A 15,852-nucleotide genomic window follows, 5' to 3' on the forward strand; every position below is an offset into this window, starting at 1 on the left:
AGCGCTCATGCAAATAAAGCCATATTTAAATCAAAATGTCACGAGTAAATAATTGTTTTGACTTTTTTTCGTGTTGTGGGGAAATCAGTGCATTTGGAAATAAATTGACAGAATGAATACAAGTTATTAAATACAGACGGATGGTTTTTGATGAAAAGAAGCTGGAGGGCCGTGCTGGGGATTGAACTAGCGCCTATGCTAACCGTTGGAACTGTGGAAATGCCTTTATATGATATAAAAATAGAATTATTTCATCACATTTAAACTCCGTTCTAGATGGTACTGAGCACCAATTGTGGGATAAGAATGATAAATGATGCCACGCTCTGCAGGTCAAGAGGTCAATATTGATATGAGCACCTAGCTCGAGGATTGAACCCACCATCTTCAGAGTCCAATACTCTACGAGCCACACTATGACAGTGTGAGGTCATGGTTGATGGCTAGGAATCAAAACTTAAATCTTGAATCTTATAAGTAAAAAAAAAAACCTAGTTTTAAACCCTACTTTGAAATCTTAACCCTAGCTTCAGGCATCACCAGAAAATGTGCCAGACTGGAAACTGGGAAAGGTCACGACCTCTTGCAGACGTTGTGCAGAAGCTTCTGCAAGAACATGGTCACATCGTGAGCACTAATTGACACGATGTTTTATGGCAGAATATTATTATGATCAATTCCTGATGTTCGTTTTGCTTTAGAAGTCTTGTGAATGACTTGAACTTGGGCCCACGAAGGAACAAAATATTATTACATAATTAGCCAGCATCCGGACAAATGCGCATTTTATTTTCATGTCTGTCTAGATTTAGTCTCTCTCTTGCTCGGATTTTGACACACACAGACACACAAAGTTGGTAAAAAAATAAAAAGATTTGCAGGCAGGAGTAAAGCCGGCTGACATCAGACACCCCTTTGACATTTGACCTTTAATGTGTGGCGTCTCAAATTTTGAGGTGCCACCAAGTGGAGCTACAATATTAGGTACCATCAGAAAAGGACAAAAACACAACACAAAGTATATTTTTTCAAATTTATTATGCAACTGGACTTTATTGCGAGGAAGATTTGGAGTATAGTGACAAAAGAAATGGCGACATGTTTTCACATTGCGCTTTTTCAAAATAAAAACCTTATCGACATCATTTTGATCATAATTCAATGACATTTTATATATGTATAAAAAAATCCACAGTTGAAATGTACACAAAAAAATAACTATAAAACATTTGGACATGCAATAAATACATTCATCTCATGAAAAGCATATTGACTTTTTTTTTTTGTCAAAAATAAAAGGCAGAAATACTGTTTTGGTTGTATTGCTTCAATGGATAGACAACAAAATGGCGACAATACAAATGTGTGTGTTTGTGTTTCCATGTGTGTCCCACATTTGAACTTTGTTCGGGCGCAAGACATCGGAGTCATCCTCATTAGCTCATAATCCAACCAGCCGCCCAATCCATCAATTTTGCACGTGATCTTTGATGCATGTGTTTTGTGAAGACCCTGAGGGTGTGTACGATCTCGGCACGCGTGTTCCCTCCGATCGGCCGTTTCTTAATGATGACTTTTCCAACGAGAAGCGACACTCCAAACGCGGCAGGGCAACCTCGTTAAAGATGATCTAATCTGGAGGCTGCAGGCTAGCCTTGTTTGCGTGTGTGTGTATGTCTGGTTTTTATCACAATATGGGGACGCACGATGGCTAACGTGAATTACATTGTGGGGATGTCTTTCAGTAACAAAAGCCTGAAAACCGGATGAGTCTGTTAAGTTTTTGGTATTCGTCGATGTATGTGCACTGGTTTTACCAATTTGGAGGGACATTTTATGAGGACCAAAAATGAGGAAAACACATAATATGAGTTTGTGATATTTTTAGTTTTTCTCTATGGGGTTTAAAGTGTGGCTACACTTTCATAACTTGAATTCAAACATCATAATAATCATAATTTACCCAAAAATCAAGGAAAAGCTCCAAAGATGTGACTGTTTTATATGTGTCAATCAAACATGATGATATGAGAATTTAGTAGGGAATGCTGCAAAAATGTTTGCCTTGTATTGTCTGCAGGTTAACCCTGCATTTTAAAATGAAAAGCAAAATATTGCCACAAAAGTGCTACATTTTAGCTGCTACATTTTTTGTTGAAAAATAAAAGGCATTTTCAAGTACGACAAAAAAACTCTCTGCTAATTGCATCACATTTTTGTGCAAGATCCCACTAAATTCAAATAAGGCACTCATAGCAGACAGTGAATAAAATGTCGGACTCAGTTAATCAAATTCCAAATAATATTGCAAAGTAGCGGAATGTAATATGCAAATCGCAACAGCTGAAATTTGAAATAAAAATTTAAAAATTATCTATTTTTTTTCTATATTTCTATGGCAGCTTTGTTTGAATTATTGTTAATCGTAATCCAAATAATCGCATATTAAATCATACTGAGGGGAAATAAATTCCAACCAGATTACTTTTCAAAATGATCCCGCCCGAATTATAAGTACAACAAAAATTAGCACTTTTGCTACTCATCAAGCTGCAGCGGAGCTCGTGAGGGCGAGCTGACATGACAGCTGAGCCGTCTAACAATGACCTGCATCATTTCCTGAAGGTAAGCACACTTTCAAGTTCACCAAGACGCTATTCTTCCCCCCCTTCCCTTTCTTATGGTTTGCTTTCTGGCTTCACTTCTTTTTCCTCTTCATCTAGGCGCATGACTTGGCTGCCGGAGGCCCCGGCGCAATTGTGCAATTTCATACATGTTTACTTTGCTGGCATCTTTCTGAAAGCCTATTCCACATTTCCTCTGCTTTTAATCTCCTCCTTGAGGCCCTTTTCTTGGCCCGGGGGGCGGAGTGGGGAGGGGGGTCGGGGGTGTAACCGTCATACAGCGGAGGTCAACGCATGCGGCGGCAGAGTTCGTTTTGGAAATCGATCAGGGCTTAGCGAAAAAGAAAGTAGCCCTCGCTGTAAACATTTAGACAAGTGTCTTCTTCAGCATGAGAAACAGCTGGAAGTAAGTGGATCAGGGCGTGGGAGGGAGGGGGGACTTGTGTTCGGTGGAAGGTGAGGAAGATTTAGGGAGGGAGAGTCCGGGCAAGAGGGAAGGCAAAACGTGGGACTTTTAGGGGATGGACGTGTCATAAAAAGAGAAAAATGAGTTTTTATGAATGCATGAGGGAATCTGTTAAAGCTGTACAATCTGTAAGAGTGTACTGGTCATTGGCACTATATGGGGACTCAAGCTCAAAGTAGGATTGCAGAATTTAATTTTGTGGGAGGCGGGTCGGCTGGATGTGGGGGGGGCGCAGGTGAACAAAGAGTGCCAACGCTGCCGACGTCAGCGGCAAAGCTCATTTCATGCACACTCATGCAGGAAGAAGTCCATTCTTAGCTTCAGGGAGGAAAATGGATGCTTTTCCTCTGTAATTTGGCACATCATAAAAAAAATAAAAATGAAATAGGCAGCGGACAATGGTGGCTTTTGGCTCCTATGATTATCCACACTAAAAGGCAACGTTGCACAGCCGGCGCGTGAATCCATAAAACTGAAAAGACAGTCAGAGCGATTTCTTTTTTAAGTAACGTCGGGTTAGATGCGGCTAAAAAAATTGTTTTTTTTATGTTGGTAGGAAGATTTAAATCTATCTCGCTGCTGGAATTCATCCAGACTATCTTTTTAAAATATATATATTATTTCTATACTGACAGTGTTTGAAAAGTTATGGTTGTGGCAATGACATTTAAAAAGGAAAGAAATGCCGTAAGTAATCAAGCATGAGCAAATAAAAATCTAATAACCCACATCGCAAAGACGTTTATTTAGATTCGCCTAATGAATGGAATTTCATAAAAGCCTCTTTGTCACTTTCAAAACAGCTTTATCTAAACTACGCTGGAGGGCGGCTAACGGCAATTTTCTGTATCAAATAAATGCAGTTGTCACAACAAATAAAGAAAATTAAACATGTCTGATTAGTCTTGTTTTTGTATTGGTCTATGGGGCAGAATTGGTTGAGCCCTATGAACTCTGCCTAGCAACAAGTGACAAAGGCAGTCTAAATATTGTTACAGTTGCAAAGTGAAAAATGATTTGTGTAGCCTCCGCGGTTTATTCCATTGCCTTTGGAAGAGAAATTGTTTCTTTTAAATAAGTATACTCCAGTTTTCTTGGTATATCGCCTACCTAAATGCTTGGTAACCCCATCACCCCCCTTCCCTCCCTATAACGATAAATCCACAACATCCTCGCCACAAAGCGCTTGAACGCTTTCCAGTGCGTGCGGCCGTATCATCATAACACTGTTCCCAAACGAGCAAAGCGAGGAAGGAAAAGCGAAGATACCGTCAACTTGTTTTGTGAATGGAGCGTTTTAGAAATCCGTGCAGGCTTGTCAGAGGCGGACAATAGCTGCGGCTCCACGGCGCGCGCGCTCGCTCGCCCCGGCTGGGTCCCCCTCTCTCTCTCTCTCCCTCTATCTGCCTCGACACATCCTGCGCCTCGGCCAAAAGTTCACTTCCTGCTCCTCGGCTCGTCTCCTTCGCACCCGCCTTGATTCCCAGGACGTGTATTAAGCCCCGCTTCGAAAAGCTCCGATGGCATAAACAGACAAGCGAACGCTTCCGGCCCGCTGACTCCCGACATCAGCACCTCGCGCGGGCACGCGCGCTCACGTTTGGTGACAGCACTTTGAAAAGAATTTAGAAAAAGAATTTCAGGAAAGTGGTCGAAAAGATGGAACGGGAGCCATAATATAGTTGAATTAAAAAAATATATTAAATTTGTATATTATTTTGATTACTGACTTTTATGATTTATGCAAAGCACAATGTGTCCATTGCAATGATGGAGGTCAATGTGTGAGCCTGGGAGGATTCAAGAATTATCTAGATAATGCTAGATAAATAAAGTTGAATTGAGTGTTTTTCGTTAGTCATTTGGGAGCTCGGGAACAAGTTGTTTTCATAGCATAAACGCCTGAGCCAAAGCTGTTAGTTCTTAGATTTAAAAAAAAGAAAAAAAGGGACCTCTTTTTTTTCTTCCTCTGAGTACAAGCAGAGTAAGTTAATAAAAGTGGAATTTTTTTTTGTGGAGAATTTTTTGGTTGTTGTGTCAAGTTATTAAAACAGGAATTTGCTACGATTGATTACATGAATATAAAATATTTACTTTTTAGTGTTAGAGTGAGTCGAATGTGTACTTTGTCATTTTTAAATCAAGTAAACATTTTAAACTATTGCTACTTGAGTACAGAGGGTGAGCACTTTGGCCACCTTTGACCCTGGGGGGACAAAGTTGGGGACCTATTGCAGTCCAAGTAAACACCTATAATTGAAGTCTTTTTTTTCTGCCAGTGTGTGTACTGTATATAAGTGTGTGTGTGGGTTGGAGCTTCTCCTTGTAGAAAAAAAAAAAGTTTTATCTGACTCTTCCCCTCCCTGCTTAGATTTGAGGCGACAGAGGAAAGTGTGTGTTATTTTAATGGAGAGGAAGGGGGGCGATTTTCATTAAAACTAGTGAATGAGCCGGCTGAAAATTCCCACACTCTCATAACACAAACGCATATCGGAAAATAAAACCCCACCAACAAAAAAAGGGTCCACCAAACACACGCCGGCTTCCTATGTGGGTGTGTGTATACTGTGTAAGTGTGTGTGTGTTGCCTGAAACTCTCTAACACTGAGTCAAACGGGCTGTGAAAAGTCCCTGGAAGCTCCACTCTGAACCCAAACAACATCAACATGGCACGGCGCTCAGCCCCGAGTGCGGTTCTGATGTTCACAGACAGTCCGTGAAGACAGCCACCGACCGGGGCAGACCCGCAGACGCCTCTTTTTTTTTTTTCTTTTTTTTTCTCCTTTTTTTTGTTAAGACAACACAATGGAAAGTGTACGCCGCGTTGTAATAATCATAATAATAATAATAAAAAAGCAATATCAAATGTCATCGCTCTGCTGTAAAACTGAAATGTATAAACAGACAAGAACCACAAGTTTAAAAACAGAACAACTGCGTGTTTGCATGTGTGTGTATGTTTGGGTGGTAGTGTGTGTATGTGTGTGTGTGTGTGTGGTCCTGAGGTAAGCACTAGTTTTCATGTGCTCTACTTTGGCTGGATAAGTAAAAGTGACAGGAAACAACAAGGTTTGCTATTGGACATTTGGTACACCAACGAAGCCCCTTAAAGCAGGGGTGGGGAACACACAACATATGGATTAAAATAATAATAAAAAAAATTGAGCGAAACTGTTATAAAAAGCCTAAAAAATATTTAACCCACGAGCTTGATTTTTTTTTCTTCATAAATTTGAGATAGTTCCCCACCGCTGCCTTAAATGACTGTTACATAAAAATAAAAACAGCCCAAAATGTAAGGCACATTGTTTTTTTTGCGGTTTTTTTTTTTTTTGGTTAGTTTTTTCAGTTAAAAGTCATTCGATCCATCACAGTGTGTTTATGGCTTGAAAGTCTTCACATTCACCCTCTGAGGTTGACGTTGGCACTATAGTGGTCAGACCATCTGAATTAAGAACTAGTCAAAGTGTTTGGGGGGGTAAAAGTCCTCGGGAAGTTTCTTTATTATAAAAGCATTTTGAATTTAACAAGCTTCAACTGCTCTTGTTTTCTGGCTGCAGCTCGCTCCCAATGGGGAAAAAACAATTGTTTTGGGGGTTTTGATATTAGCAAAGACAAGGGGGGGCTGTATTTAAAGCTTCAGACGCTAATAAGTAGCACCGAGGGGATGGCAGCCATGAAATGGGACGTGGTGTGCACGAATTGTCCGGGAGCAAGCGAGATTTCACAGGGATTACTGGCGTACAACAGCTGGGCCGGACTACAACCGGGGCCTCGTGCTCGTATCGCTGACAGATTAGCAGCTTTGCTAAGTGTGTGTGAAATAGAGCGGGGAAGGGCCGGGGAGATAAGGCGCGTGTGCGTTAAACACTCACTTTGGCATGTCAACGGTAGCAATGGGGGGTTGGGGGGGGGTTCACTGACTTAATTAACCTCAATGGAGCGATTAGTCCTGGTCGCCAGTCAATCACAGGGCAAGGCTAAAGACAGACAGGCTAGCGCTAACCAGGGGCGTAGCTAGAAGGTTTTCGGTGGGGTGGCCAGAGCATTCATACACAAGTGAAAAGTCATTGTTGACCATCCGATCCACAGTCGGACTTAATGTGACTTACTTTCTCACAATTTAAAAAAAAAAAAATCTAAATTTTGAATTTGCTTTTAACTTTGGAATTGTTCCTACTTGCATTGTGATTGGTTTAGTTTTGCATTTTATTTTGTGCAAATAGAGTGATCAACAATGACTTTGCGGCTGTTAGGGTTTTACAGAGTATCCTTATCGTATGATTATGTTGGAATGCAACCGGTAATGAATCCCATTCTATACAAGGTCGTAAAACACCCCCTGATATGTTTTGACTAGAGCACAAGGGCTTCCTATTCAGTCTACTCTTGCCCCCACCTTTTCTTTTAATAAATATGTCCTTGCAGTTGGGAGAGCTTGAGACTTCATTCCTGGAGCGAGTGAACTCTCCACCTGCAGGTGTCTAAAAGAACTTGCTTGTCTCTCGTGTGGTTCTTGCGAAATAAGTTGGAGTGAGTAAATCTCTAACAGCGGCCATGTTGGTTGATCCCATCAGGTAGCTCCGCCCCTAATCCTAAAGCCATTCCCGAACCCGAACCGCATTCAACCCACGACATGCGAGTGTACCACGACGCCATCAGTGGTTCCAAATGAACACATAGAAAATTCAAGAATGAAAAACTCCCATTGTTTTTAAAGTCCACCTGATGTGGACACAAACCCTGAATCTTGTCCATTTGCTTCTCACAGGGTTTAAGCTTTTCTTTGGGTGTCGTCATTATACAAAAAAATAAATAAGCATTTTTTTAAAAAATTGATGCTTTGGCTCAATGGCTTTTTTTTTTTTTTTTTTTGCATATACAAACATAAATACTGCTGTCAAGCAAGTGTCCCTTGGTCACAGAATTGATAGCCCAGCGCTCCTTGGGGTAGGAGGCTTCAAAGGTTAGATGCATAGAAAGGCACTTTGAGTCAGGTGCGGAGGGATTATTTACTTGAGGTGAACGGCGTCAGAATACTGCGTGTGGCATGTGGTGGGAAGCGGTCTTAGCTAGGCGAGTAGCGCTCAATGGTGCGGGCCTCGGAGAGGGCCTGCTGGGGAGGGGGCAGGGCCTGGCACAGGACGTCCATCTTGTCGTGGCCCAGAGCCCCCAGGTGCTCCGACGCCAGTTTGGAGAGCGGGTAAAGGCTCTCCATGGCCTTGGCGTCAGCCACCAACTGCTGCTGCGCCTGCAGGAGGAGCTCGTTGGCCTTCTCCTGCTTGAGCCCCAGATGCTCGGCGGTGTATTTGCTCAGGGGGTAGATGCCCTCGGCAAAGTCCAGCTTCAGCTTGCCCTCGGAGGTCAGGCCGCCGCCGCCCCCGCCGGTGTGCATCTTCATGTGGCTGATCAGGTTGCGTTGCTGGGCGAACTTGCCGCCGCACACTTGGCACTCGTACGGCTTCTCCCCGGAATGGATGCGCATGTGCTCGGTGAGGCGGTACTGGCGAGTGAAGCGCATGCCGCAGGAGTCGCAGGCGAAGGGTTTGAGGCCCAGGTGGCTGCGCATGTGGCGAGTCATGGTGCCGCGCTGCGTGAACTTCTTGCCGCAGATGCTGCACGGGTACGGCCGGGTGAGCCAGTGGGTCTTTTCGTGTTGCCGTAGAGTTGCCGGATCCTTGTAGGACTTATCGCAGGAGGAGCAGCGGTACGGGCGGATCATTTCGCCGATGGTCCCCGAAGCCAAAGACTGGTTGGACTTTGTCTCCAGGGATAGGCCGCTTAGGACGCCGCCACCACCGCCTCCGCCGGTCAACCCGCCGTAGCCGTTGGTGCTGCTGCTGATGTTCTTGCCCATGTTGCCGCTTCCAAGCTCGCCGCCCGTGTTGCTGTAAAGCTCCTCCTCCGTGTGAGTCTCCACGTGGGCGTTGAGTTGCTCCGAGCTGGGGAAGCCCTTGTCGCAGGGGATGCACACGTACAGGTTGTCGCCGTAACTCTCTGGCTCGTACGGAACGTGGAACCTCCCCAAGGGTCCGGAAGGGGACGGGCGGCCCTCGCTGCTGCCCGTCTCCTCGGTGCCGGAGCCGCTCTTGTCGTCCGGACCCTCGCTCTCATCCTTGTGGTTGTTGTGCCGCCGCTCTCCGTTTTCCCCGCCTTCCTCCTCGTCCTCGTCTTCGTCCTCGTCCTCGGCCGCGTAGGGAAGCGGCTCGTGTTTCACCCAGCGGTAAATGTTGCCCACTTCTCTTCCTGCCTCCATGACTTCGGTGAGGGTGTCCGGGCTCGGCGGGCACGGGTAGCGCTCGGTGCCCTGCGAGCCCGAACGATGGAGATGGGGAAGGTGGGGGCCGAGCGGTTGGTTGTGGGGGAACGGCGGCGGAGTGAGAGAACTCGTCTGATCCGTCGTCTCCATTTTTTCAGAAGGAAAGGCCCTGCCGTTGGTTCCCTGCGTGGGACTGGCACGTCCGCTCGGTGTCCCGTCTCGCTCCTCGTCATTGTGGGTGCTGACCACATGGGATTGTGAGGGGGTGTGCTGAGACTGGGAATTGGGGCTCTTTTTGGAGAGGTCCAGACCGTAGTTTGGGGAGCAGTTCCTTTCCGGAAGCGCCGAACGTAGCCCAAGCTGAGCCGGCAGGACGGACTGCATGGACGGGAAGGGCTGGGGGCCCTGAGTAGAGGTCGGGGCGTACAGCTCGCCGGCGTGGATGGCGAGCCGATGGGGGATCAGCTCCTCCAGCGGCGGGGGTCGGGGCGTGTGGCTGTTCAGCATCCCCCCGGGAGGACACGATTGGATGACGGGAGTGGAGATCCTGTAGCGGCCTCCGCCGCCTAAGCCCATGCCGCCCATCTTTGCGTAAGGCAGGAAGGCGGGAGTGGTGCGAGGAGGGTACTTGCCATTTCTTTTGAGTTTCTTTTTGCACAGAGCGACTAAGTCAAGCAGCTGCAGGTAGCTTGCCGCAGCTAAAACAGCACCCAGGTTGGGCTCGTTGGGAGAGGCGGGGTCCCCCTCGCTGAGACGACCCGTGTAGATGTAGTCCAGAATGACCCGGAAGACTCCAGGACTCACCATCTCGTGGTCCAGGTTGATAAGATTGTCGTGGACCACCAGGGACTTCAGGTAGAGGCTGCTGGCCGCCAGAATGTTTTTGTGCGCCCGGAAGAGAGCGTTCTGCACCACAATGATGACATCGCACAAGAATCCTTTGGTGCGTTGGCTGTTGAGCTGCAGGAGGAGATCCCGAGCGTGACTTGGTACTTCCATGGCATCCAGCATCGTCTTCAGTCCGCCACCTACAGACAAACACGCAGCAGTGAGATCTCATGTTGTGGATTCTTAGAATGACTACATGAACTCGGTATAACTAGACCAGTGACACGTGGTCAAACTAGCAACTGTGACTATTTTTAATCTTCAATTAACTAGGCATGTGTGTTTTAGGAATACGCCAGGAACCTTGATTCGAACAAGGAACAATAGTTAGTTAGTTAGTTAGTTAGTTAGTTAGTTAGTTAGTTAGTTAGTTAGTTAGTTAGTTAGTTAGTTAGTTAGTTAGTTAGTTAGTTAGTTAGTTAGTTAGTTAGTTAGTTAGTTAGTTAGTTAGTTAGTTAGTTAGTTAGCAGGGCTGATTTCCTCACTATTTACTATTCGCTTTAATATAAAATTTTTCTCAAGTATTTTCTTAAAACAATACATGAATTTATATTTCAATCAATTTGATTTATTATACATAACGGTTTTGGTTTTACAGGTTACATCAATTCATACTGTAATATAAAATAGCCAACCAAAAGTAATTTCAGACAATTTGTTTGGGATTTTTTTTTTCTTTTTCCAGTTCCAAATCGTACAAAGCAAGACATGCTTTGTGGGGTTTGTGTGAAATACTCCCATCAAACACTAGAGTGGCGAGAGTGAGCCTGGAGGCCCTCTTTTGCGTCCAACAGTAGACGAGGACAAATCTCCACATTTTCAGCCATTGTCGGCGGAACGGCCACATGTCACAACACAACAGACGAAGCGAGTCACAAAGCGGCGTACATGTATGAAAGTAATTAATCTGCGGTCCTGCTAAATTCACTGGCGGAATTGTTTGACATATGTCGGCGGTCGTGTCGATTGTGCAGCAGAACAAGCGGGCTGCGGGGCGACTGTGTGGGAAAGGCATACCAGAGGGGAGGGGCGAGGGAGGGGGGGGGGCTCGCTCAAAGTCAACGGGAAGTGAAAAAGGTGAGCCGCTGCATTTCTCATCATGAGAAAAAAAAATTCAAGTCCGTTCGTCACACGTTCACTTCCTCTGCAGCGGGAGAAACGTGAGAGAGAGAAGTCAAGAGGAAACAAAAGACGTATTTTAGAGTCTGCTTGTGGTTTTGAGCACAGATTTGAACAAACGGGCTGCGTCGTGCACTTTGTGACCTTGTGACCTTTTTAAAAAAAAAAAACACTCAACGCAAAGTATACACTGTTCATTTTTGTTCGATGGCGCAAAGCTTCACACTTTTCGGGCCCCGGGGATCAAACGCATACACACAAACACTCAAATATCACCACTTCACTCCTAAAGTAAACCATATCACGTGTTAAACATGACGTCGAGGCATCTGAGGACATTTACAAAGTGACCCTGGCGGGGCGTTTTTGGGAACGCAAGCAAAGTCGACAATAAATAAATAGCGCGTCACATTTTTCCTCGGACGGGACGGAAAATGACGTTTGCACCGAAAAAGTTTGACAAAGCTGGGATTTTACGGCATGGTTTTGATTATGTTGATTGTTTAGCATGGTAAGAGGGGGAGGAGTGCGTATAAAAAGTAATTTGCAGTCACAATAGACATAAAAGGCTAAGAAAATATTTTTGTGAAAGAGGAAAAAACTGCTTTAATTAAAAGTAATGATGTGGTTAAGAGGCAATAAATGTGGAAGAAAAAGAAACTAGAGAAGGCATTTGAATCAAGAAGTACATTTTAAAATATAAAAATCATCTAAAATGCAGATTTAAAGATTGTTAAAAAAAATTTAAAAAATAAGAAAATACCAAATAGGACATGTTTAATTAAAAAGGATCCAATTCATCTGGAAAAAAATAAAATGTGAAAGAAACTAATTTGACATCACACTTGATCCTTTCCCAAGCTGTCATTTTGGAGCGTTTCCACTTCTGCTTTCCATTAAGGGGCCATCATATTTTAACATAAATTTTCAGCCGCGGTCTTGCATCAAACCCAACGTAGCCCTTTAGTGAACTCTCGCAGTCAAGTGACGACACTCGGCGGCCCAAGAAGGCCTTACTGCCTGTGCAAAAAAAAAAAAAAAAAAATTCTAAATGTTTAAGCATCCGGAACGTATCTGTCCCAGGAATATTTCTTTAAAAGGACACAAACGTGCTGAATGAAATGCACATGGAGCACAATTTACATAGTAAATGTTCCTTTGAAATGTGTCTGCTTAACTTTGTGTGCACTGTCAAAAAAAAAAAAAAAAAGCTGGACTCAAATTTTCAAGTTATGTCGGGCAATTCAACTAAACATTTGAAGTTTTAAGCAAACAACTTGTTTACTTTCTAACAGTGTAGCCATAAACAACAGTAATTCCATTTTTTCCCCCAATTTAAATGACCCAAAAAAAGTTGTATTTTTTACAGCGTGAACACACACAAATTCATCTCCTTCACATAAACACACCTGACATCTGCTTTAACGCTATCGGCGTGCTTTAAAAAAAAAAAAAAAAGTACTCTGCTTGTCTAACATGTTTGCAGAAGAACCCCCCCACTCACCACCCATGTATCAAAAGGTGAAAAGGTCACGCTTCAGTCACATCAGCAAAGCCCGTCAACTTCCTGTCTGATTGCATCGAAAAAAAAAAAAAAAAATCACACCATCACAGAAAGCGATGACAAAATAGTGATGGGAACCAAGTTGGGTAACACGTATGTCACATTAGCATCAGATGGGCCTCCCGATTCATGGCGGCCTACGTTCTCTTCACACATGAGACACGTAACACCCCCCCTCCCCTCCCCTCCTCACCCCCAACGTCTTCTCCGCACCCAAAAGAGTAACAGCAACTCTATACTGTACTAATGAGACATGTCAACAGTGCACAAAGACACACTGACAAATAAAATCCCTGGCTGTCAGCAGGGCAAGCCAGAAATTAAAAAGGAAAATATGACAGCAAAATGAGGATCTAACGATTCTGAAAACACACACACACACTGATCACACACACACAAGCACGCTGGTATATTGGTCAGAAACCTCAATAGAAAAGCCACATCATGAAAAAAAAAAGGTCAAATGGAGTGACATATGTACGCCATTAAACTGTAAAATACATAAATAAAAGCCAAATGGTGTACATAGTTGTTTTTATTTCTACATTTATGTCTTGTTAATTGGTGGATTCGTGTTCCACTTTGAAATATAAAAGTATGAAAAGATGGAAAAACGATCAGGATGATTTCTCCAGCACTGTTAAGTGTTCACATACTTTGCTGTTTTTCTGGGTTTTACATTGAAGGGTTACTCATCGATTAGGGCGTCAAGGCTTTTCTCGGCTTTTCAAACAAAACGCACGGAAATGTGGGGAAAGGCGGTTCGGCACTAGGACTGGCATGTGATGACATGTTTTTCTGTTTTTACATTAGAACATTGCTGATTTAAAAAAAAAAAATCATTTGCACATTTTATGTACTTAAACATTTTTTGTAGCAAGAATGTTTTTTCTGGTTTGATAAGATGTCAATCAAAATGTTTTTGGCGTTCCACAAAAAATGTGGAAAATGTTGATTTTTGAACAACTAGTTGATCACAGTTTTTGAAAATTTAAGAAAAACTAATCAATAAAAGTCATTTTCAGCACTTTATGTATTTATAAAAAAAACATGAAAATTTGGACAAATGTCATTTGTTCAAATGCAACTTTCTGGCCCTCTATATACCTTTAAGGACAAGTTATTGATAAAGATCTTTTTTAATAATTGTCAACATTTACTTTTTGGAACAAGCATGAAAATGAAAGTCTTGACTTGCGCGGCATATGAGTGACAGGATCACCCCACTTGACGATTTTTGGAACTTACAGTTCCTGAATTCATTAAGGGTTGTCATCTGATACTTTACTTTTTGTTTTGCTTCCTATATTAAAGTGTTGATAATCGTCAATGATCATTTTGGACATACACTTCAAAACAAAAAGATGAAAATGTAGTAAAAGTTGTATGAACTGGAAGCTTTTAAGGCCATTTTAATCATATTTTTAATAGTAGAAATGTTAATCTTTGTGACAATTGTGTACTGAAGATCACTTCAAACACTTTTTAAAGCAAAAAACGTGAAAATGTGCCGAATTTTGTACGAGTAACTTTTAAGTCATCGTGATTTTTAACTTAGATGATTTTAGACTTATCTTAAAAAAATAAGCAACTGGAAAATGTGACTTACAACCTGCATTACTTACTATATTATACAAAAACAAAAACGTGAAATGTGAGAAAAAAAGTTTTTTAATCGTGCACTTTTATAACTCCGTGTCTTTTTTCTTGCTGTATTAAATGATTACCATCAACAACGATCGTATCAAGCGTACTTTTAAAAGCAAAAATACGCAAACAGTTACGATTTTCTGCTTAGTATTGTCGCAAAACCATGAGAAAAAAAAATAGAGGCAACCGCAAATCTGCATCGAAGCAGGTTGAAACAGGTGAAAGCAAAACGTGGAAAAATCAAAGAAAAAAACAAACTATTAAAACACAACGTGTTTTTTTTTAAATGATCTTGCAAAAATGTTAAATTGCAAGTGTTTGTGGCTTACCTGCATGCCCGATGTCTGCTGCCATCCCATCCGAGTCTGCCTCAATGATCATGTCAGCAGGCTGCTGCAGTCATATCTGACGTCCCGAGTGCCAGCCTCCACTCAGCCATGCCAGCGTGCTTTTCACCAGCTCTTTTTTATCATTATTAATTGATACGAAAGCTCTCGTCGGCGGGATCACGTCCGTCCTCCCACCCACTTTCTCTCTCTCTTTTCTGCCCCTCCTCTTCTTTTCTCATCCCCTCCTATCCAAACCAAAAAAGCATCAGTTTCCTCCCTGTTTTTTCTTTTTTTTTTTTTTTCTCTCTCTCTCCCCTCTACTAATTTCCTCAGCTATTTTGGAGCAGCAATAACGCGCACACTGAGCGGCGGTGGTGGTGGTGATGATAATGGAGCCTCTGTGAGCTCGCCTCCAGTGTGATGTCAGTCTATAATAAAAAGCAAGAAGGTAACGCGGAGGGCAGGAACTTCGACTGACCCCAACTTGAACTTCTCCACGCACATCGTCTTAAAGGGACAGGCAACTCTACTGGGGGGGGGGGCGCGTAGTTCCTTTACTTCGCGGAAGATAGGGACCAGCCGGCCCGCGAATAGTGAAACTTTACTATAATTGGATACCCTTCATATTTGATTTTTTTTTTTTATATGCTTGCCCCAAATAATATAAAGCTCCAATAAAACAAAAATCTGGGCTGCGTCCCCTCAAAAGAGAAGAAAAAATGGGAATAAACTGCACAATTATTCTTGAATAAAGAATAAAGTTTGTCTCAACCTAACTTAGCTTGCTTTGTTTGCAATCAGATGTCTTAAATAAAGTGAAATATGTCGAGTTGACAGGACTTTTATGACACTTGTGACCAGCTTGTTCTGCTGAGGTCCGCTCGAACCACAGACGGACATTGACATTTTAGGCTCCACAGTGACACCTAGTGGCAAAAATATAGCAGGAGGAG

General features: G+C 43.1%; 1 protein-coding gene across 1 annotated transcript; it reads right to left on the reverse strand.

Annotated features, from left to right (window-relative positions):
• Positions 1–1,019: 1,019 nt before the first annotated feature.
• hic1 (hypermethylated in cancer 1) lies at positions 1,020–15,314 on the reverse strand. Its single transcript, XM_088381295.1, has 2 exons — positions 14,900–15,314; positions 1,020–10,377 (listed from the first exon to the last, which is right to left on the reverse strand). Exons 1-2 carry the CDS (start codon positions 14,949–14,951, stop codon positions 8,159–8,161), a joined length of 2,271 nt encoding a protein of 756 aa, XP_088237421.1. The 5' UTR covers positions 14,952–15,314; the 3' UTR covers positions 1,020–8,158.
• Positions 15,315–15,852: the final 538 nt, after the last annotated feature.

This window comes from Syngnathus floridae, chromosome 7 (assembly GCF_059516105.1).
Source record: "Syngnathus floridae isolate MCC-2025c chromosome 7, RoL_Sflo_1.0, whole genome shotgun sequence".
Classification (NCBI taxonomy): Eukaryota; Metazoa; Chordata; class Actinopteri; order Syngnathiformes; family Syngnathidae; genus Syngnathus; species Syngnathus floridae.